Below are 22454 nucleotides of genomic sequence, written 5' to 3'. Positions count from 1 at the left end.
TCAGAGGAGTGGCCCCTATCCCAGACTTGGCTAGCGGCAGAGCCAGGACCAGGTTGCCTAAAAAATAATGAATTTTCCATTCACAAGAAGGCTCTAGCTACCATAGGTTATATAATGCAAACGTTAAAACGTACTGCACACAGGAATTCATTGCTGGCTCAGGAAAGATATGTTTTTTTTTTTTAAGAATTTATTTATTTATTCATGAGAGACAGAGAGAGAGACAGACACAGGCAGAGGGAGGAGCAGACTCCATGCAGGGAGCCCGATGTGGGACTCGATCCCAGGACTTCAGGATCATGCCCTGAGCCAAAGGCAGATGCTCAACCACTGAGCCACTCAGGTGTCCGTAGAAAGATGGTTTGAAGGAAAACTTTTTTTTTTTCTTTTTCAGTTCCTTAGTTCTTTCTTTTTGCACTTTCTTTCTGGTCTGGGGAACTGCAAAGTTATTGTTCACAGTATTAACAAATAAAATCGTGGGGCAATGGAAGGGAAGAAATAATTTTGAATTTTTCCCTTATAGTAATTATACTTTGGATCTAAAAGACAATTCTAACTATTTCATGTATCTCTCCAATCTTGGCCCATGTCATTGTTTTAAGCTTCCTTTCCATACTCACATGATTGCCACATGAGTCTTCCTCTTCACCCCAGAAAAATCCCCCAACCTGATTATTCAGACGGTTTCCTGAGGGCTAGCCTCGTGGGTGCTCCTGGGCTGGTCCCTCTGGCACTTTCTTCTGGTCCTTCCTTCCAGCCCTCGTGAGCCCTCCTCCCAATAGGCACAGCACCCCCAAGGAGTGCCACCGGTGATACTTCTCCCATTCTTCATAGCACAGCTCAGGCCAGGCTGCAGGAGGAAGAGGTTTTGCTTCCTGGTTCTGGTGTGTCTGGTGTGCTCCTGGAGAACCAGGTTCTTATAGAAGTTTCCCCAGTGCCCAGCTACTGCTATGCTTGGTAGTCAGCAGAACCCAGCAACATTGGCACTCCTTCAGATGCTTTTGTAGCAGAATTCTCCCATTGAGAATTCATACCTCCCTATGAACAGCTCTCTCTAGTATCCAGAGGGTAGGCTTCCAGAAAGTTCTAGAGGACAAATTTCTAGCAAGTTCCACCAGAGTGGCACCACAGTGACTTCTCTGCCATCTAGTGAGCCACAGCCATACTCTCCAACAAGATTTGGATCTCAGCCTTGGGGTAGGGAGGGTGGGGTGCTCTCTATCCCAGCTCTAAGTTGGGGTAGCTGTTATGTTATGTTATGTTATGTTATGTTCCCACAGTGGTAAATAGCTCAGAATAATACATTTGACTTTATTAGCTCTTCTTTCTCTGGCTCACTCAAACTCTCACTCCTGCCTTATGGAAGCACTCCCCAAATAAACTATGTGCATCCAAGTCCTTGCCTCAAGCTCTGCTTTTGAGGGAACCTAAACTAAGGTTGACACCCCCCTCCCCCCTCCCCAGCATTGGAGGAACAACTCCAGTCCAAGCAAAGTGACATGGCAAAGGGTAGGGAGATTTCTCCTCATTCTGAATTGGTCATCTCTGCAATTTTAAAACCATTTCACATCCACGGCCCTGGAGGGCACTGGAAATGACTCAGAGCCAGGAAGAATTACCTCATATTCTGGATGACAGAACCAAGGTACCAAAAGATCTTGCCCAGCTGAAGCCAGGGGGCCACCCTCAACTGGAGGAAATTGAAGAGCTGAGTAAGTGCTGTGTTTAAGTTCAAAAAGAAAATAAATTACACACATACTGAACACGACCGCCATTAATATAAAACAAAATGTGGGGTTTTTCACTGATCACAATCTCCCTACGAGTCAAGACTTTAAAAAGTCAAAGAAACATGGGGCAGTGTTGGCAGAAGCATCCAAACCGACGACCAGGACTCTCCACTGTCTGGCCCTGGGTCACCACAACCCAGCCCAAGTCCTGGGCTCTCTGCTGATCGGACAGCCTATGAGACCCCTCTTAGGAGCCACGTTAGATTGATGCAGCTTCACCTGTCTCAGGACCTGTGTCTGCTTGTGCCCATCCAGCCCCAGCAGGGGCAGCTAGCTCAGTGTGAGCTTCCATCTTCACAGGGGCACGGCCAACAGTATCTTTGGCCTTCTGTTGCCCCTGCTTTCTTCCCCTGTTGCTGTTGAGGCATGATGCTGGGGGATGCCATGAGCATACACAGAGCATGGACGTGCAGGGGTATAACTTTCACCGAAGGGAGACAGGCCCATAGATACACTCTTCCGCCTTCCTTCCCATAGCAGGTGTTCCCTGTAGCAGTTGTTTATATGGCCTCTTGGAAGATGGGGATCAAGCAGTCCAATGCACCTCACATCAGCTCGTGGCTACTTTGACAATTAACCTTCCTATTGACTGTCACCTCTCTTTCCTGCGTCCTTACTTCTGCTCCCTGGGACAACCCCTCTGAATAAAGTCCTTGAACATGTTCTTTGCCTCATGTTGTGTTTTCTGGAACCCAAGCTAAAATGCGCTGAACCAATCCCAAAAGCCACAGGAATGTAGTGTGCTCATCAGCTAAGTCTTGAATGGGCTGAGGTAGTCACTGTGGCGGGCAGGTGGAGGGTACCTCTAGGGGATGTGAACGGGGTGGGATAGACGAGGGAGAGGTGGCCCATGGTCCCTTCCAGGCAAACAAGGGCCATGTGGATCTTACCCCAGCAGTGAGTGGTCACTGAGTTCCTCATGGTGTCCATTTCCAGTTCACTGGGGTTGTTTCTCCTCATGACTTCTGACACCTAATAGATGCCTTTTAAAAGCAGAAGTGATGGTACAAGTCAAATTCAAGCTGCTTCATTCTGGTAATTCTTGTTTTCATGAAGGTGACTGAGAAGCAGCAGCCACTGTCCTGGACAGTCACACCTTAGATGGAGAAGTGTTACATGGCCTTTACCTTAAATGAAACCTGACTGTAATTCTTCATCCCTCTGGACTGGGGTGGACTCCTTTCTCAGTGGTTCCTGGGACTTGTAGCCAGCTTCCCAGATCAAGCCTGAGAAGCCCGGTACAGAGAAGAACATAGGCTTTGCTCTTTGTTGTTCACATTCTCTTCAGGTGCCCTGCACCACCTGCCAGCATGGAAGTCTCCCAGAGCCAGGAGTCCCACCTAGGGTCTTCTTCCTGCTGAAAAAGCAGCCTTGGGCCCCACCATCTATCCGTGGGAGCCTCAGACTGCAGACTCTCCTTAGTGTCGGTGCATTTTTCACCTGCTTTACACCCCCACACACACCCTCACTGACTTCTCTCCACCTAGGGACCCCCAGCTATCATCGCAGAGCATTTGGACCAAAGGTCACTAAGTGGTAGCCTGGCCAAGTCCTGGACCCTCTACTGTCCACCCCCTGCCTCACTCCCAGAGCATTTGCAAAACAGGGACTTTGATGTGTAAATGCAGGTATTCGGCTTTTCTGGAAAAGTCACAGTATTTGGCAGCTCTGGGTACTGATTCCCTCATGATAAGTTGGCTGGGACTGAAGAGTGGTTGTGCATCAGATGGGGTGTTGCCTGCCCATTTCGGAAGGTACCTACCATGACCTGTGACTTCACCTCTGGCCTCTGTAGGCATTTTGGTTAGAGTATTACATTTGTTTCATTGATTCAGTAAGTACTTACTGAGCATCTTTTCTGTGTCAGGCCTTGTTGTAAGTACTAGAGATAGAAATGACAAGGACCGGGATCCCATTTTGATGGAATTTATATTTTGATAGAGGAGACAGATAATTTTAAAAAGGAGAGATTCTAACCTTCAACATGTCAGGTGGTGGCTAACTGCAATTAAGAACATAAAGCAGAGTAAGGGTCATAGGAAGTAGTGAGCTGAGGGATTGCAATAGGTGAGGTGCTGTCTTTTGTAAGCTGTTTCTAGAAGGTCTGGTTAAGGTGACACATTAGTGGATACTGAAGGCAATGGAGGGGCTTCATGATGCCAGGAAGAGAGGGTTTGTCTTTAAGCTGCCCCACCGCAGGCCTGGGAGACAAGAGAATAAACAGACAGACCTTGGAAAGACCAGGATAACATAGAGGCCAAAACACAGAGTTCTAGAGTGTGCTTGCCTTTTTTTTTTTTAAGATTTTATTTATTAATCCATGAGAGACACAGAGAGAGAGGCATAGACATAGGCAGAGGGAGAAGCAGGCTCCCTGCAAGAAGCCCAATGTAGGACTCGATCCCAGGACCGGGGATCACTACCTGAGCCAAAGGCAGATGCCTAACCACTGAACCCCCCAGGAGCCCCCTAGTATGTGCTTATCTTTGCATTCTAGTAGAAGCTAAAATCAAATGAATATCTTAATCAGTTTTTACCCTCACTGTTGTAAACATTTTTTAAATTGTTCTTTTTTTTTTTTAAAGATTACTTATTTGAGGGCAGCCCAGGTGGCTCAGCGGTTTAGTGCCGCCTTCAGCCCAGGGCCTGATCCTGGAGACCTAGGATTGAGTCCCATGTCGGGCTCCCTGCATGGAGCCTGCTTCTCCCTCTGCCTGTGTCTCTGCCTCTCTTTCTCTCTGTGTCTCTCCTGAATAAATAAATAAAATCTTAAAAAAAAAAAGGATTACTTATTTGAGATAGGGAAAGAGAGAGCAAGGATGAAAGCAGGAAGAGGGACAGAGAGAGAGAGTCTTCAAGCAGACTCTCCACCTAGTGTGGAGCTCAACACGAGGCTTGATCTCAGGACCCTGAGATCATGGCCTGAGCTAAAACCAAAAATTGGACGCTCCACCGACTGAGCCATCCAGGTGCCCCATATGGTAAACATTTTAATAGATAAAGCCAAAATTTCAAAAATGGTATTTGCCCTTCCCATGGATTGAACCAATCCTGTCTTATTCCTTACATTTTTGGGGAGCTGGCCTTTCTGCTTTAGTCATGGGCCTCACAGAGCAAGCTTTTCTAATTTCATCGTTGGATGAGTGTGTGGCCTATCTCTTTGTATTCTTTTCTTGGGTTATGATCACAGTTCGTGTTAAACTACTACACGCTGCCTAGTCATACACGAGGATTTGGTCACCCACATAAACATGATGCTGTTGTGAGTTCATTTTTCTATTTAGAGAAGCATGTCAGCTAGAAATACCTCCACCTAATTTCCCAGACGCATGCGTGCTGAGTGAGTGGCCAAAATAGCCCCTTGAGTAAGTGGCAGCTTTAAAAACCATCCAGCTGCTGACTTCAAACTAGAAGGTCAGTAAAGGAAAGTGGAAGTTGGATTTTGAATGATCAAGGTGCTCACAAGGATTTAACAGTGGTCAGGATTTTGGAGACTTGCACAACTAGCCTGAGACTTCTTTGGATTTCTTGCCTGTTGCCTATCTTTGTCTTCTCTCTTTGGACGTCAAGATGAATGTCCAGGCTTGCTCTAGGTGTGGGTATGGAGTTTATCCTGCCGAGAAGATCAGCTGTCTAGATCAGGTCAGTAGACATTTCTTGGCCTTTGGAAATAATAACCAATATGGGAGATTTATCTTCTCACATATGGACATGTGGGGCTTCTTGAACCATCTAAAAAAGATGTATTTATCATTTTTCCTCATTTCTACCCATTCCTATCTCTATCTTCTATATCACCTTGAAAAAAAGGTTATTCATTTAACATATTGTACTTGTGTGTGGGTGTGTTTATCACCATTTTACCTCTAAGGATCCATTTTTACCTAGAAATGTATAAGAATCCAGAGTCTGGAAAAAAAGGCAATTTTGCTACATCTTTTCTATATGATTTCTAGATATGGCATAAAGCATGTTTTCACTGCGAAGTTTGCAAGATGATGCTATCGGTTAATAACTTCGTGAGTCACCAGAAAAAGCCGTACTGTCACGCGTAAGTGTTTGGTATCCTGCCCCACCACCTCTTGGGTTTTGTTTATTTTTTAACAGGTAGCCAACCAGAACTTCAAATCACACAGCCCAGAGTTAAAGCCAAGAAATATCTTCCTCAAAGTTGTCATTTACATAAAATCATTGATGAGGTCTAAGGCAGGATTTTATGCAAAGGACAGAAGTTGAAAATTTCAAATTTCTTTTTTTTTTTTTTTTGAAAATTTCAAATTTCTTTTAGGTAAAAAGTCAAATCCATTATAACCCCATGTTAAATTATTAAATACCGTGCAGAACACTGTAATTGCTGCAGATATGCCTATAGAGCTTTTTTCTTTTAAAAAATTCCAGAATCCTTTTCAAGTTTTTTTTTCAGAAAGTATTTCAGTGACCATTTCTAGTTAAACTTAGCTTTTAATTTCTTTGATTTCCTTTTTTCCCTTTAAGACATTGCCTGGAAAATAGTAAACTTAATTATTAAGTTTTATATTTATCAATTAAAAAATAACCATACCTTTAGGAATAATCAATCATCTTGGGTAAAATGCATTTTGAATTTTGGTTTATATCTATTTTTTTTTCTAGCCACAACCCCAAGAACAACACTTTCACAAGTGTCTATCATACTCCCTTAAATCTAAATGTGAGGAAGTCTCCAGAAACCATCCATGGGGTAAGTGACTTAATTTTGAATTTCAAAATAGCCTTTAAAGAAAGTTTATTAGCTCAGTGTCTATGTCCAAATTGAACCTGCTCATTTCAAGTGCAAAGTGCTTTTAAGTAACAAATATTGCTATTTGTCCTACCGCAGTAGAGGCCCAATACCCAAGATAATCTGATAATCTAGCTTGAATATCTGATGTGTTTGTAATCTCTGCCTACCAGCTCTGTTCACACTGGTGACGGTTTACATTAGGTGTATACATTAGGTGCCTGTATACATTAGGTGCCTAATAATGTAAAACAAAGTTTACATAGCTGGAAAATATTACAAGAGCCTTTCCTTGCTTTCTCCCATGATTATTTTGGTATAGAAAATGAAAAACCTCTAGTTTCACACTCTTCAATCTCTCTGAATTCAGGAGTTTTTATGATCACTAGCAGCCTCTCTTTCTCCTGGGGGTAAGGGTAGGTCAAAGATATTTTGATTCAGAAGTGGTGTTTGGATAGACAAGAAAGCCGTGTTGATCAACCAACCTCTTCTGAAAAACCAACAATGGGGTTTTGTCAGATAGCTAGCTACCACTTAGATGCCTGCATTTATTGAAGTGATGACTCATTTAACTTCTTTCCCCCTTGCCCCACGAAGTTGCTCTGTGAGATGCATCTAGAAGCTTTCTAAAATTAGAAAATTGCACAAGAGGTGGAAGGCTGTCAGTGATCTGCCCTCCTCACGTCACCTCACCTCAGACTGCCTCTCCTGCCTGCCCAGGCCACCCGTCTCCTCAGGAAAATGTGTGTTAGATCGAGCCTACCCAACGCCCCCTGCCAAGTTAGCTTAATTTGCTGAGAGCCCTGGACTGATTGTGAGCTTATTATTTTTAAACATGCTTATGCAACATGCACTGTACAGTCGTTTAATTTACTTAATACACATTACTATCTAGTAGGGTAAGTAATGTTATGATCCCATTCTGCTGGTGACGAGCCTGAGGTGCAGAGTTACTCACACATCATTGATTCCTAAGGATTTGCAAACCTTAAGAATTCACAAGCAATCCTAGGTTACTGAGAGGGTTTGTTCTTTTAGGATCTTGGTTTCATTTCTTGAAGTCTAAGGGCAGCTACACGAAACTGCAAATAAATACTGAGTGTAGCTCTTACTTGAACAGAGCGCCAAACATTCTGCTGGGCTCTTTCACTATCTTATCTCATTTTTTCTTCACAAGAATCCTCTAAAATATTACCATCTTACAGTTGGGAAGGCTGAGGCTCAGAGAAGTTAAATAACTTGCCTAGTTTTGCCCAGCTACTTGGGTGGGTACAAATCTAGATCTCTCCAACTCTAGAACCCACAGCCTGAACTCCTCCAATGGCCTACTTCTATGTATGTAGAAGGTGGCAAACTGTCCAGGAGATAAGCACTTGTTTATGTTTACAAAAATCCAGATATTTCTAGAGTTGTACAGCCAGAGTTTGACAGATTAAACACAAGAAGTACTTATATGGCAGAGTGCTGTTTGTATATATTACACTCTCTACAAAAAGATCCCTAGTATCTTACTTCTCCACACTGCACTAGCTCTAAACTGGCATGTCCCTCCCTCACAATCATACAACAGGTCACACAATATTTCCTTTCTTTGAGATGGTAGTGGATTCATTTTCTTTTCACTGTATGTGACAGGCCCAATCTGGAGTGAGATTTTTGCTGGTTCTGTCTCTAGCCACAGACAGTGATGTGAACTTCCCGGGATGCCTGCGTGTGTGCATTTGTTTGCATCTGTGCGAATCTATGTGTATGCGTATAAATATGTATGTGTGCCTCTGGGGAGTGTATGTATGTGTGCGTATAGGTGTGAATAGGTGTGCGTGGGCATATGCATGTGTGTACATGATGTGTATATATACATATGTGCGCATACAGGCATGCGTGTGCATATGTATATGCATGTGCTCTGTGTGCGTGTGTATGTGTGTACGTCTCTCTGTATATTTGTGTGTACATGGTGTGCCTATGTGTATACATGCCTATTTGTGTGTGTGTGTCTGCATATGTGTGTTATGCCAAAAAAAAAGGCTGTTGAGGTCACTTCCTCCTCCTTCCCCACCAGGAAAAATTTCAAATGGAGAGCCATGTCCCTTCCAGGCCCCAGATCTCATAGCCACATTAGGAAGGGGGATGGATTACTTTCTTACCCTCTCTCCCATCTTCTCTGAGAGACTTTGCCAATTGAGTATAAACAAATTCGTTATGTATGTACTAAAAGAAAGAACAAAAGGGCTGCTTCAGTGATGGTGATGAAGGAGGAAAGTAAAGAATTTGAGTTGGCATTTGAAACAAGTTGACATTTTTTTGTGTTTCCTAGATGTCCCTTTTAAAAATAATAAATAATGTGTAAGACAAAATTTCTTGTTTGGCAGGTGTGAATGGAATTTTTAGAAGAATAAAACATTTAGATTCTCTTTTATTCAGAGAAGGGACTTTAGCTCTTAATGCTTCTTTCTTACCCCACTAGTGACACTTGTGGCTTATTTCCTTTTCCTCCTTCCTCAGAATAATCTGGAATCTTATGAAAAGTCTCTGGAGAGGCAGACACTCCCCGGTGATGGATTTGTCCTGTGGGTGGAGGACAGCAAATAAGGCTTTCTATCTATTTTGGTCACGCAATTCTGATTCCTAAAGTCAATGGCTCTCGAGGAGGGCAATTTTACCCCTCAGGGGGCATTTGTGATGCCTGGGGACTTTTAGAATGTCACAGTTGGCAAGAGGGGTACTATTGGCATCTGACGGGTAAGGACCAGCTATGCTGCTAAACATCCTGCAGTGCACAAGACGGGACTTGTGAAAAAGAGTTAACCAGCCCAAATATCAGTAGTGCTGTCAACCAGAAATCCTGCCTTTAGTCTATGTAATGTTTGCAGTAATTTCTCAAAATCCAGGGGAAGAAGCAGAAGCAGATAAAGCACTCTCAATTTCTGTATTTAAAAATACGTATATTGCAGCAAGCAAAGTAGCAAGCCTAGAAATTCAATGAGAGAAAGTACCCTTCATGTGGAAATAGAATTCCTAGATTCTAAACCTGGCTCTGATTACCCATTGAATAATTTTAGTAAGGTCACTTCTTTTCCTTCAGTTTCTTTCTTCATCTATAGAATTAATGATTCAAGCTTCAGCTTATTAAAATTGCAGGTTTCTGGCACCATTTTAGACCTCATAAATTATGACATCTGGATTTGGACCTAAGACCTTTTGATTTCTTTTATGGTTGGCCCTTTTTATGTTGTCTTTATGAGCTCTTTGCCCATCCCAAGACTCTGAAGTTACCATTGTGATATCAGTTCTGCCCAAATTGATCTACACATTCAACATAATTCCAGTCGAAATCCTGGTGTTTTTTGTAGAGATTGACAAATGGAGTCTAACATTGATGTGGGCACACAAAGATTCTAGAATAGCCAAGAAATTCTGAAGAACACAATTGAAGGACTTCAGTTACGAGATTTCAAGATTTACCACAAAAGTAATAGTCATTAACTTAGTATAGTTTTGCATAAGAATAGACAGACTAGTGGGATACAATTCAAGGTCCAGAAAGAAAGCTGCACATATGTGGTCACTTGAATTATGACAGATTTGCCAGTGCAATTCAGCGTAGCAGGGACTATCTTTCAATAAAGCAGTGCTGGAGTGATTGGATATTTGTATGGAAGAAAATGAACTTTGACGCCTACTTCACACCTATACACAAAAAACTCACACATGTATTCCAGGTCAAGATATTAAAGGTAAAATTATAAAGCATAGGAGAATATGTACATGAATTTGGGGAGCCAACATTTTAACAAGCTCCTGGGGTGATTGTTGCACTAACGTTAAGAATCATTACTCTAAAAGGCAGCATTTTCTGAGGTTACTCTAACCTGCCTACTGGGTGTTGTGTGATAAGTTCATCAAGACCTTCAGTTTTTTTAATTGTACTGCTGAATGGAGTTTTGCACACCACAGGTGCTCTGTACGTGTCACCTGGCTGGGGGAACAGGAAGAGCCACAGTGAGACTGACAACCCAGTGTGTGTCATTGTGCACTTAAGAAGCTTTGCCACTGAGATTCAGAAAAATCCCTCCAATTTAACTATATGTTATTTATTTTCTTTCTCTTCACTGACGGAAACTTTCCTGACCATGTCTCCATCATGCAGATTGATGAGCAAGATGAGGGCGAACGGTTTAAATCAGTTTTTCACTGGGACATGAAATCCAGGGATGGGACAGCTGCACCTAACAGGCAGCCCCTGATGAACGAGGTGAGAGAAGTGGTGTGAATGGGTTTGGACAAAAGGAAAAGAAGGCCACACTTTGCAAGTGAGACACATTGTTGTTATTACTTCTAGAGGAATTGATTAGGCTTTGATTCACCCAGTCTGTGGTTCCAGCTGTCCACAGAAGACATCCATCAGCATGGTGTGGGGTCATCTCTACCACATCTGCTTCCAGTCCAAACTCACTAGTCAGTTTGTCCCTTTCAACTACTGGGTTTCTGGCCCTGGGAGCGAACCACCCAGGCTGGAGACCATGGCTGCCCTTTCTCCCTCTGCCTCTGCCCCTGCATTTCTCCCCCCTTGCTCTGATCCACATCATCTCCTGCCTGGACCTTCATGGGGGCCTCCCAAGATGGCCTTCTCTCTTCTGGCTTTGCCTCTGTCTAGCCTGTTGAGTGATGTTGGCCACACACAGCTTCCTGGATGGCCCTGACTTACTCTTCCTACCACCTGAGAATTTATGCTCACTATGGAGAGGCTCATCATTTCAAAATTCCTCAGCCATTTGCTTTCAATTATACACATAATACTTGGATTTTCCTCATCATAAAAAAAATCCAAAGTACAAAGCTAACCCCCTGTGCATCATCTCCAATCAGTCCTTCTGCGGGGGTGCCTGTTATTTTCAGTCTCATGGGTATTCTTCCAAACTTTACTCATTTACAAATATAGATCTATGTAATTCATTTCTTAGTACTTCCATTTGGATATGGCCACTGCCACTTGCTGAGGGACCTTTGATGAAATTATATAACCATTCTTTTCTTTGGCTTTCTCATCTGTAAACTGAACTTCTGACAGTTCCTGACATACAGAACCATTGAGAAGTTTAAAAGAGTATATAAATGTAAAGACCTTAGAACAATGGTAGGCACAGTAAATACTAGCTATTACTTTCATTAAAAATTATATATGTATATTTCTATTGGGATGTGTAATTTTTCCCATGAAACAACATACCTTGTTTTGCAACTTGTATTTTTCAATCAACAAATATCTTGGAGATACTTCTTTTTTTAAGATTTTATTTATTCGAGAGAGAGAGAGAAGCAGAGACACAGGCAGAGGGAGAAGCAGGCTCCATGCAGGGAGCCCGACATGGGACTCGATCCTGAGACTCCAGAATCACGTCCTGGGCTGAAGGCGGCGCTAAACCGCTGAGCCACCTGGGCTGCCCACTTGGAGATATTTCTGTGTCGACCTCCTTTTAAGTTATTGTGGATGGGTGTATCATGAGTGCAACCATTAAGAATGGATGCATCATGCTCTTCTGTGGATGGGCAGGGTTCTTTCCAAAATTTTTCCTATTACAAAGTTGCTATGGATACCCTTGTGTGTGACCTCTCTTGGACACAAGTGTTTCTCTAGAATAGATAATGAGAAACAAGGTTTCTATGTCAAAGAGTGCATGCGTTTTTAATTTCTATGGCCACTGTCAAATTGCTCTCTGAAATGGCTGTGCATTTGATATACCTATGGGCAGAGGATGGGACTACTTATTCCTCCACGTTCTCACCAGTACTTGATATTACCAGATAAAAGTTTTTGACAATTTCTATGTTTTTTTTAAGTAAATTTCCCTGATTGCTAGTATGGTTGAGCATAATTTCACATACCAATTATCTGTCTTTCTAGATCTTAAGAGTGTGGTTCTACGCAACCTTTCCAATTTGCCCCACCTTCAGCCCAATTGGCTTCTTATCTCTATCCCTAGTTTCTAGTCAAACCCATGTCTTCATGGTCTTTTACATGAAGCCTATCATTGCCTTCGTGTTTTTATTCATGGTAGTCCCCACTCCTGGAATTTATTCAATGAATACTTATTGAGCCAATTATGTACAGGTGTTGTTCCAAGCTGTTAGAATACATTAGTGAATAAAACCAATGAAAATCCCTGCCTTCATGGAACTGACCTTCTAGAATGAATGTCCTTTTTTTTTCCTTTTGCCCCTGTCAATCTGACCTCAGCCTTGGAGGTCCAGCTCAGATTCCATCTTCCTATCCAGAATGGAGCCATCACATATAGATTACTTCTTAAAACCTTGTGTTTATCGTCAATACACTACACTTAAGCACACAAACATTTTCTAATTACTACTTGTTTTGTATGTCGGTTTTATCTCTTTATATAGGCCACAGTTTTATTAAATAAGGAACCGTCTTCCTTTTGGGGGGCTTTTCTTTTAATGTTAATTGCTTATCCCAATATAAGGCACATGACAAGTAGGTTTTTGCAGTGTGTCTGAATAATGCTGGTTAATCTCACATTGTCCATCCATAAAACTCTCCACTGATCAATCTAGGTACAGTGATGAGCAAAGAAGTGTTAAGTTACATTTGGAACCCTTCTAGAATATACATGAATCTCAGAAAGTTCAACTTTTTAGGAATTAGATTATTTCCTAGGTGAAGAAATTGAACATTTTAGTTAGCTGAGACCCACCATATGCCAGTAGGAGTTTATAGTTTTTAGAGAATTTCTCTTATGCTGACGGTGTATGTGAACATTGCTAGGAGGGTGGAGTAGGTCTTACCAACCAAATGTGCAGGGTATGTGTTTATGCGTTTGTGTGTTTCCTTTACAGAGAGCCTATTGGAATGGATATGGGGAAGGGAATGCTTGGTGCCCAGGAGCTATGCCAGACCCCGAAATCGTAAGGATGGTTGAAACCCGAAAGTCTCTTGGTGAGGTAAGAGCCCTAGAAATTATTCTAGCAATTAGTTTGAATGTTTCTTTATCTTAAAATTGTGGTAAACAGACTACTGGCCCTTCCCCCAAAGATTACCATGTCCCAATCTCCAGAACTGTATATCTGTTACATTACCTGGCCAAGGGGATTTTGCAACTGTGATTAAGGTAAGGATATTGAGATAGGAATATTACCCTGGACTATTAAGGTGGACAGATGTAATCACAAGGGTCCTTATAAGGAGGCAAGAGGGTCTGAGTCAGAGACAAGGTGATGTGATAACAGAAGCAGAGGTCAAAGCCATTGGGAGCCATAGAGTAAGGGATGCAAGTAGCCACTAGAAGCTGGAAAAGGTGGAAAACTGGAGTCTTTCCAAGAGCTTCCAGAAGGGAACAGCCCTGATGGCCCATTTCAGACTCCTTGCATTATCATATAGGCCTTTGAGTCAAAGAGGTTGTGCTCTCTTTGGATTCCTCGGGTTGGGTCAGGCTTCCCACAATTTGATATAAGCATTGAAGGGGAATCTCTTTGACCTGAGAAGTAGGATTTTCTTCAGTGTTGAAGATGTTACTCAGATTACCAATGGAATAACATTTTCAAATTTACTGCAGGTGATTGAAATGTTTTCTGAATATCTTATAAATCCAGGTGCATTGGTTCTGTTGATGCTCACAAGTCTAGTCGTTCTTAGCTGAAGTCATATTGTTTTTCATGCTGACATTGGTTTTGACCAGCAGGAGTATACAGAAGACTATGAACAACAGAGGGGCAAAGGGAGCTTTCCAGCCATGATCACACCTGCCTATCAAAGAGCCAAGAAAGCTAACCAGCTGGCCAGCCAAGTGAGTGTCCTAGTGCTTAGTCACCATAGATTATGCTAATTTTTGTTACTAATGAAATTCTGGGATTCAGATAAAAACCTGTAAGAGAATGCTTATGGACATCATTAGTGTGATATTATGGAGAAAACTGTGCTCTTATGTTTTCTCTGTGTATTACCTCCTGTGCCTTGATTGGACCACATCTAACAAATGGAGAGACCAGGCAGCTCAGCCAAAGACTGGACCAAATAATATCTTGAGGTCACATTAGCATTTGAGACACTGATTCTCATTAAGTGGGTGGTACATCTTCCTGGGGAATAGCTTCGCTATTCCTGTTGGCTAAGAGCTCAGAGTTTGGAGCCAGAATGCAAGGGTTTGAATTCTGGTTCTCTCATTTACTGGCTGTGTGACCATAAGCAAATTCCTGAGCTTCTCTATTCCTCAGCTGCTCATTTGTAAAATGGGGAAAAGAATGGTCCTGCCTCATGCGATTTTTATGAAGTGAAGTGAGTTAATGTTTGTAAATGGTTAGCCCTGCCTGGCATTATCTTGGACTTAACACAGTGGCACTGATGCTTTTTGAAGAGGAGCTTATGAGACCGGCCCTAAAGACTTGGCCATTGGCTTGTGTTGAGTCCAGCCCAATGGTATAGCTTCAGGACAGCTGTAAAGAAGAGTCCTCTCAAAGGTTGGTGGGTATGACCTTGACCCTATGCTGTCTCTTAACCAGGTGGAATACAAGAGAGGGCATGACGAGCGCATCTCCAGGTTTACCACGGTGGCGGATACCCCTGAGCTGCTACGGGCCCAGGCAGGGGGACAGCTTCAAAGTGATGTAAGAAATAACGGAGGCTTAGAGGCCTATAAGATTCTCCTTTCCTTCCTTCCTTGAGGGTGGAGGGAGGAAGAATGTAGGAGGCTTCTCAGTCCCCCGTGGGAGCCAGGGAAGAACTTTTTAAGGTCAAGGATAGTCAAGTCAGATAAGTCAGCTAGCACAGACCTTGTGAAAACTCTTCCTGAGAGAGAAAAACTTCGATGGTATCAGTTGCAAATCAGATGTATGTGATTAATCTGAAAAAATCCAGTCCTTGTCACTGGAAATTGTAGAACATCACTTCTAAGGAATTTCTACCATTTGCCTTTTCACAGCCCAGTTTTTCTCTAGCATAATAAGACCAAGAATTTAGTCTTCTGAGTGGGAAGTGTAAGTGCAAATCTGGGTTCAGCTTAATGAGTGGCTTCCACTTGCCTTGGGTTGAGAACCCTCTTTTATCTCCCAGACTTGACTGGAGGCTCCTTGAGGGCAGAAGCCTTCTTCTTCTAGCCCATGCTGCATGAGTATGTGTTGAATTCTGCATTCAGTATCTCCATGTATCAGGCACTGTCCTGGGATTTGGGGAATAAAAAGGTAAAGAAGATACACATGGTCCATCAAGCCATAAGCAAACGATGGTGCCGTAGAGGGTGTGACAGGGAGATATGAGGAGGTAATGCAAGCCCTCGGCAGGGCTTCTCATCAGATGGCCTGGTAGATCATGTGATTGTGGCATGAGATTCATTTTCTTTTTTCATTTTCCAGGTGAGATACACAGAAGACTATGAACAACAGAGAGGAAAAGGCAGTTTCCCTGCTATGATCACGCCTGCTTATCAGATAGCCAAGAGAGCCAATGAGCTGGCTAGCGATGTGAGTTCCATGACAGTGTATTTGTGGTAGGGGAGGAAGCAGGAAGTTACCTGGGCTTGGCAAGTACAACTTCCTGTCTGCTTTTGCATGCACCATGGCCCAGGGAGTAACTTTCCTTCCTAGTTTTGAATTGCTTTTACCAAGACATTGATCTGGCACTTTTATGTCTAAGACATACTCCGTGGACCCAAGCAGAAACAGAACATTCCACAAGACATTCTTTTTTATTCTCCTGGCTTCTGTGCATAGAAGGTTAAATTCACAGGTTTGTCCTTTCCCTTCATTTAGGTGAGGTACCATCAACAATATCAAAGAGAAATGAAGGGAATGGCTAGTCCAGCTGCTGGAGCTGCAGGCACAAGGGAATGCATGGACCGATATGGCCAGGTATGTAATAAAATCACTCCCTGGGAGACTGCCCTTTCTAATGATCAGTTCTTGGTGGGTCAGTAGCCCACTAGCCTGTGACCATTTAATCAGCTGATGGCCGTTTAATCAGGGGTTGGGCTGTGGTTTATCTTGCCCTATTGATGAAAGGTAGATTTTTCCAAGTCAGAAAACAAAGGCAATTACATGGGGCTCAACTTCATCCACGTGGAAAAGCAATTTCTAAGCATTTTTCCTTTCCTTTTTTTCAATACTTTTTATTTTATTTAAATCCAATTTGCCAACATAAAGTATTAACAGCCAGTGCTCATCACATCACATCACATCATTTTTAAAATATAAAGAACCTCTATTGGGGATCCCTGAGTAACTCAGTGGTTTAGCGCCTGCCTTCGGCCCAGGGCATAATCCTGGAGACCCGGGATTGAGTCCCACATCAGGCTCCTTGCATGGAGCCTGCTTCTCCCTCTGCCTGTGTCTCTGCCTCTCTCTCTCTCTCTCTCTCTGTGTGTCTCTTGTGCATAAATAAATAAAAATCTTTTTTTTTTTTTAAAAGAACCTCTATCAATATGGTGGATTTGCCAAGAGTAAAGCATTCTCACCTATTCAATGACGAATGATCTCAAGGCCTAAGACTGGCTAATTTTAGCTCATCACTGTATAAGCACAAAATGGATCCAAATGCATGTCTGGAAAAATATTGGGCACTTCACTGAGTAGCAAGGGTCATTTCTTAGAAAGTGTATATCTTATCTAAGTTGCTAGGTGAGGCAATTTACAAGAGAATGCAAATCATTTCCTCAACTTCACTTCTCACATGAACTACATAGTGATGGGGTAAAAAGGTTGAGATGATAATTAGAAGCTAATTTTTATTTGTACATCCCTCTGTAGGTGCAGGAGAGAAAGGGAACATTATTTTTTCACAGTTGTAAGTAAAGAATATTGGAAGGCTAAGTGTGCGTACTGGAAGAGTATATTCTTAGTTGATTTTTTAAAAATAATTAAAAAATTGAATTTTTATCAGTGACTTGATTCTACAATATACATAATTTATTCAACATACCTAATTTATGAAAGGAAACAACTTACTTCTTTTCTTTAAAAGAGTGTCGAGGGAGACACTCATGTAAGATGGAGGTATGTATGAAGATGGATTGTGACCCCTTTGCAAATGTCTGTCTGAGCAAAAATGTTTAGTTTTAAATGAAAAAGTCCATTTTATTAAATTCTGTAAATTAATTAAATGGCCTCAGTGCTTTAAACTCAATGAAATTATGCTTTTGTGGCTTTAATGTTTCAAATATATTGTATAGAAGGCTCAAGACAACTTTTAAAAATATTTGATTCCTATATTTGGCAAAAAATATTTTGTTCCAAATGTGACCACTGCTATCTGCCAGTACATGAGTGTGTCTAGACATATCCATACACATCCATGAGATATAACCTTATAGTGTCATAGTTGGTTCTTGGTTTTTAGGACATCTTGGCTGAAGTGGCCGGCTGTGCTAATAACAAATCTAAGAATCAAAGTGGGTGTTGTGTGATAGCACCACCAGCAGCTGTCAAGAGGATGAGCCTTGTATGGCATTTCCTTGTGTGATTTAGCGGGACCTGCCAGGCATGAGTAGGAGGGAGTGAGAGAGAAGCAGACACTCAGAGAAACCATAAATATCTGTAATACCTAAAATGCCAAATAATTCATTCTTCTTTTTCACAAATAACAATTTTTTAGGTTAATAGACTATATCATGGAATCAACTTATTGTTTGTAACCAGTCAACTCCCCAATAGGATTGAGTGTCTCACTAAAAAGATTTACATATCCAACATAAAAATAGATATATATGAGCAGAGAAGTTAAAGTAAAGCTACATACCAACCCCAAATTATTGAGCAGAAGAGGTAAAAGGAGATTACCAAAGAATTTGAGAACCTTCATTATTATTTTTTTTAGCTTAACTTTCTTTTTTCTTTTTTTACTTATTGCATTGCTGCCAAGAACATTTTGGCAGCCAAACATAAAGGGCCACTCTGGCTAAACAGTTGTCATTATTGGATAGAAGGGAAGCCTGGACTTTCTGATTTGACCCAACTATTTTATTAAAGAAAATGTGTGTGCCAGACTCCAGCCCTGGTATGGGAGTGAAGCAGGCTCTTGCCTTGGAGGAGGCCAGACAGAGGATGGAGTTATGAGCCCAAAGGGGCACACAAGGCTGTTTCAGACTGGTTGGGAACACAGATGAGGAAGCAGCTGATTCTGCCTGGGGCAGGATTTGGGAATGAGGGAGGAGTTTCCCAGACAGAAGGTAGCATCTGAACAGGTCTTGAAGTATATCCCACTGCCAGGAAAGGTTTATGCTAGTGACATCATGACAGTTCCACGAGAAAGAAGGTTTTCTTTTGTGGGAGTAGGTAGAAGAAACAGGCTCAGATGATAATAGTCTGAAATATACATTTAGTCCCATTTAGAGCCTCTTCAGGCAATTTGAAATTTCCCCCAAACACAAAAATTCAAATAATTATAATGCTCTTCTTCCTGGCAAATAGCCTACATCACTGGGAAAATAGTATCTGGGATGTGAATGGTTTTTTTCTGCATAGATCTGCCAATGGGCCTGAGAAAGGCAGCATTTGAGATTACTGGAGGGCAGAGACCACCCTGGTGTCAGACATGGAATGAGCACTCTATAGTCCACAGATCTGGGAGACTTGTAGAATGTCTGGATTTATCTCATGGAAATGATGATGATTTGTTTAGTGCTGTGTGCCAGGCACCAGTAAGTAGAGCTGACCCCACAATCCACCGTCTTAGCCACCTTGTAGTTCTGCTCCCAGAGTGATCCCTGGAACGTCCAATGGATGGGCCTCTATAGGATCAGGTTCTAGGAGAGATCATTTCCAAATCCCCCACCCATTCAGGGAGGGGAGCCTCACTGATAGAAATTTTCTATTGGCCCAGCAGGGTTACTTGGAGGAATATCAGGAGCACAGAGGAAAAGGCAGCTTCCCCGCCATGATCACCCCAGCTTATCAGAATGCCAAGAAAGCCAACGAACTCGCTAGTGACGTAAGTACTGCATTGGGGCGACCTGCAGAGCCACAGAAGCAGAGGGGAAATGAGATTTTGAATTCTGTACTTACTGAAACTAGCACACAGAGCCATTTATTTAGACCTGAGCCAGAGTAAAACGTTAGCCCTCAATTTCTCTCCAAATTTCTGACATCTACCTCTTTTGTTCAACTGTTTGGTCACATTTATCTGCTTCAAAGGAGAGTGACACCAACAAACTGTGGAAGTCGCCTTAGGTTAGTTGAAGCAGTGCAGATGCTGGTCTAGCCAGAGAAGCTGGGGTTAGGAGGGTCTTTGCAAAATAAGCCATCTAGAAACCCAGTACTTTAGGGGGATAGCTGTTAAAACAAGTCATGTGATTACCAAACCTGGTATAACTCAGTTGATAGGATAAATTTTATTTGCAGAAGGTTGGCCAGCTGGCAGTCCTCGAAAGATAGACTATAATTAAACTCGGTAGAGTGACGTGCATGTGTAGATCTAAGATGCCAACTTGCACATGGTCTATATATGGTTAGAAGCCACGCATGAGCTTTACACCCCCTTTACCCATCCCCTTTGCTCTGTGCCGTACAGTTAGCATCCCATTTACCCAGGATAGTGCACTCTTGTTGGCCCGAGAGGGAAGTAAAATATTCACTTTGCCCCTCAGCTGATTAGATGAGAAAAGATGTTGAAACCATGGGCAGACTGGGTTTGGAATTACACCTTTTGGAATGATTGTTTTGAGACGTTTCTTCATGCAGAAATTAGAGGATAAAGTACACAAAGTATGAAAAGGGCCAGTAAAACTTTGATACCAAAGGGACTGAGTGGTTTATGGATTTCCTGGAGGAAAAAAAAAAAAAACCCATGTGATTTTTTTTTCCTTCAAAAAATTCTCTTAAGTAAATGTTGACGTTAAATGGAGGGTCATTTTGGGGTAATTTCTCTCACGGAGCATGAAAACCACAACTCCGGGCCCTCTTTGTGTGCTTCTTTCAGATAAAATACAGGCAGGACTTCAATAAGATGAAAGGCCCTGCACATTATCACTCCCTCCCAGCCCAGGACAACTTGGTTCTCAAGCGGGCCCAGAGCGTGAACAAGCTTGTGAGCGAGGTGCGTACATAGAGGGGACCGGGGTGGGGCAACCCCAGTGTGAAAAATTCTGTAGAATGCCGCAGAAGCTACCCATGGCTAGCCGTTCCCTTGGAACTGATGCACAGTCAAAAGCCACTCCCAAGAGAGCCTAGAATCAAACAAATTAAACAGTTTCTCCAAGGGTTCAAAAGTTTCTTTGCAAATTCTCAAAAGTTTCAGGCAGTGTTTTTTTGCTGCAGAATCCTGTCCTAGCCGACCTTCGAAACAGTATGTCATTCTTGCAGAGTGGAAATCAGATCAGAAAGTGTTTCCCACCTGGAACCTCCCTCATTCTCTTATTATTGTCATTGGGTTTCCCCGAAGTTCTGTGTCTCATATGAATTCCCATTACCTTAGAGGCTGGACTGGCCGCCAGATGGTGGGTTTTGTTTGGTGTACTCGGTGATTCAGATTTTTTTGAATTCCTCTGGCAAGGAAATAACAGGCTCGAGCTCCCAAATCCTTATCACGCCCTCAAGCCTTTTATTTCACAGCAGCTCTTCACTGGCATTTCCTCTCTGGACTCCAAAGGCATTTGAGTTAACAACCTCTTGCAAAATGGGGAAGAATGAGGGCTATTAAAAGATAATCGAACAGGTTATCTGCAATTCAGAAGCAGACATTCAAGTATTCTAAAGTATTTTTCTTCCCTAACCCCTGAAGGTCAGTCTTCCATCCTAAACTATTCCTTAATTTGTGGTCCTCTAACTCTGGGCTGCTCAGAATCACCAGGAGGGACATCATCCTCATCTCAGTGGGAGGCTCATGTATTTTGAAGTAATAGATGGGTGCCTAGGTCTTGGAATCTGCATTTTAAACAAATGTTCCAATCATTCTAATGCTCTAGGCCAGAGGTCAGCAAACTACAACCGGAGTACCAAATCCGACTCCTAGCCTGATTTTGTAAATAAAATTTTATTGGAACACAGCCACCTCATGTTTGGTTATATATGGTCCCTGGCTGCTTTCACACTACAAGAGCAGAGTCAAGTAGTTGCTAAACTTTGCTCTTGATTCATAGAACATTAGATCTAGATGGGACCTTGGCAGTCTTTAGGTCCTCACTTTGTCATAGTCTAGAAAAGTACAGTGTCTTATTGTGGCTCAGAGAGATTTTGAGGGATAGAAGTGAAACCAGATCTCTGAGAGTACAGTTTTACCCATCCAGGAAAAACACTTAACATTTTGGCCTTTTTCTAGATGAAGATACTATAAATAAATATATGAATAAAAAGACATTTATAGATCAGAATTCAATTATATTTATAGTTTGGTATACTTTTTTCACTTCTTATCAGGTTGTGAGCAGTATATGCATCTTGCATACTTTAAAAAGCATGTTTCCACCATATGTTTTATATGATAGGATTAAAAAATTGTATTTAAAAAACATTTTTTTTTTTTTTTTTTGGTAAGAGGTCACAAGAGAACTTCGATTTCTTTTTGCTCATGTTTATCTAGTAGGACAAACCAGTCTTGCTCTATTTGTGATACTCAGGCTTCAGCTGCCTCCTCCAATTACCTGGGCTGACTTGGGACCTATTCAATAACTATAACCTTACATCTTATATCCAGCTACCCCGGGGAGCTCGACCAGCCAACCCATTTGAAAGTAGAAGACACTCTGTGCATCTATGAGGAATCTCATTTATTATACTCCTTCGTAGAGTAACTTTTTTGGTTAAATTTTATTGAAGTGTACATATGGAAAAGTATATACATCATATGTGCCTACTGCGAGGGATTACCACAAGTGGACACCTCCATGTAACTAGCACCCAGATCAAGAAACAGAATGTGACTCAGACACACCCTCCATAATCTTCCAGATACTTTGCCCCAAGAGTAA

General features: G+C 42.1%; 1 protein-coding gene across 6 annotated transcripts in view; it reads left to right on the top strand.

Moving 5' to 3' along the window:
* Positions 1 to 5155: 5155 nt before the first annotated feature.
* The window catches only part of NRAP (nebulin related anchoring protein), a 69992-nt gene continuing 52693 nt past the window's right edge, over positions 5156 to 22454 (top strand). For 2 of the 6 annotated variants that reach the window (XM_038578834.1, XM_038578830.1), the window contains exons 1-11: positions 5156 to 5432; positions 5747 to 5841; positions 6423 to 6510; positions 10700 to 10804; positions 13405 to 13509; positions 14244 to 14351; positions 15064 to 15168; positions 15913 to 16020; positions 16309 to 16407; positions 19373 to 19480; positions 20468 to 20584. In XM_038578834.1, coding sequence (XP_038434762.1) covers positions 5361 to 5432; positions 5747 to 5841; positions 6423 to 6510; positions 10700 to 10804; positions 13405 to 13509; positions 14244 to 14351; positions 15064 to 15168; positions 15913 to 16020; positions 16309 to 16407; positions 19373 to 19480; positions 20468 to 20584 — 1110 coding nt within the window. In that variant the 5' untranslated portion in view covers positions 5156 to 5360. The remainder of the gene's footprint in view (positions 5433 to 5746; positions 5842 to 6422; positions 6511 to 10699; positions 10805 to 13404; positions 13510 to 14243; positions 14352 to 15063; positions 15169 to 15912; positions 16021 to 16308; positions 16408 to 19372; positions 19481 to 20467; positions 20585 to 22454) is intronic. The other 4 variants (XM_038578833.1, XM_038578832.1, XM_038578831.1 and 1 more) reach the window with 4 other exon arrangements.

This window comes from Canis lupus, chromosome 28, assembly GCF_011100685.1.
Source record: "Canis lupus familiaris isolate Mischka breed German Shepherd chromosome 28, alternate assembly UU_Cfam_GSD_1.0, whole genome shotgun sequence".
Taxonomy (NCBI): domain Eukaryota; kingdom Metazoa; phylum Chordata; class Mammalia; order Carnivora; family Canidae; genus Canis; species Canis lupus.
The sequence above is the reverse complement of the archived record's forward strand: the minus strand, read 5'-3'. Positions and strand labels throughout refer to the sequence as shown.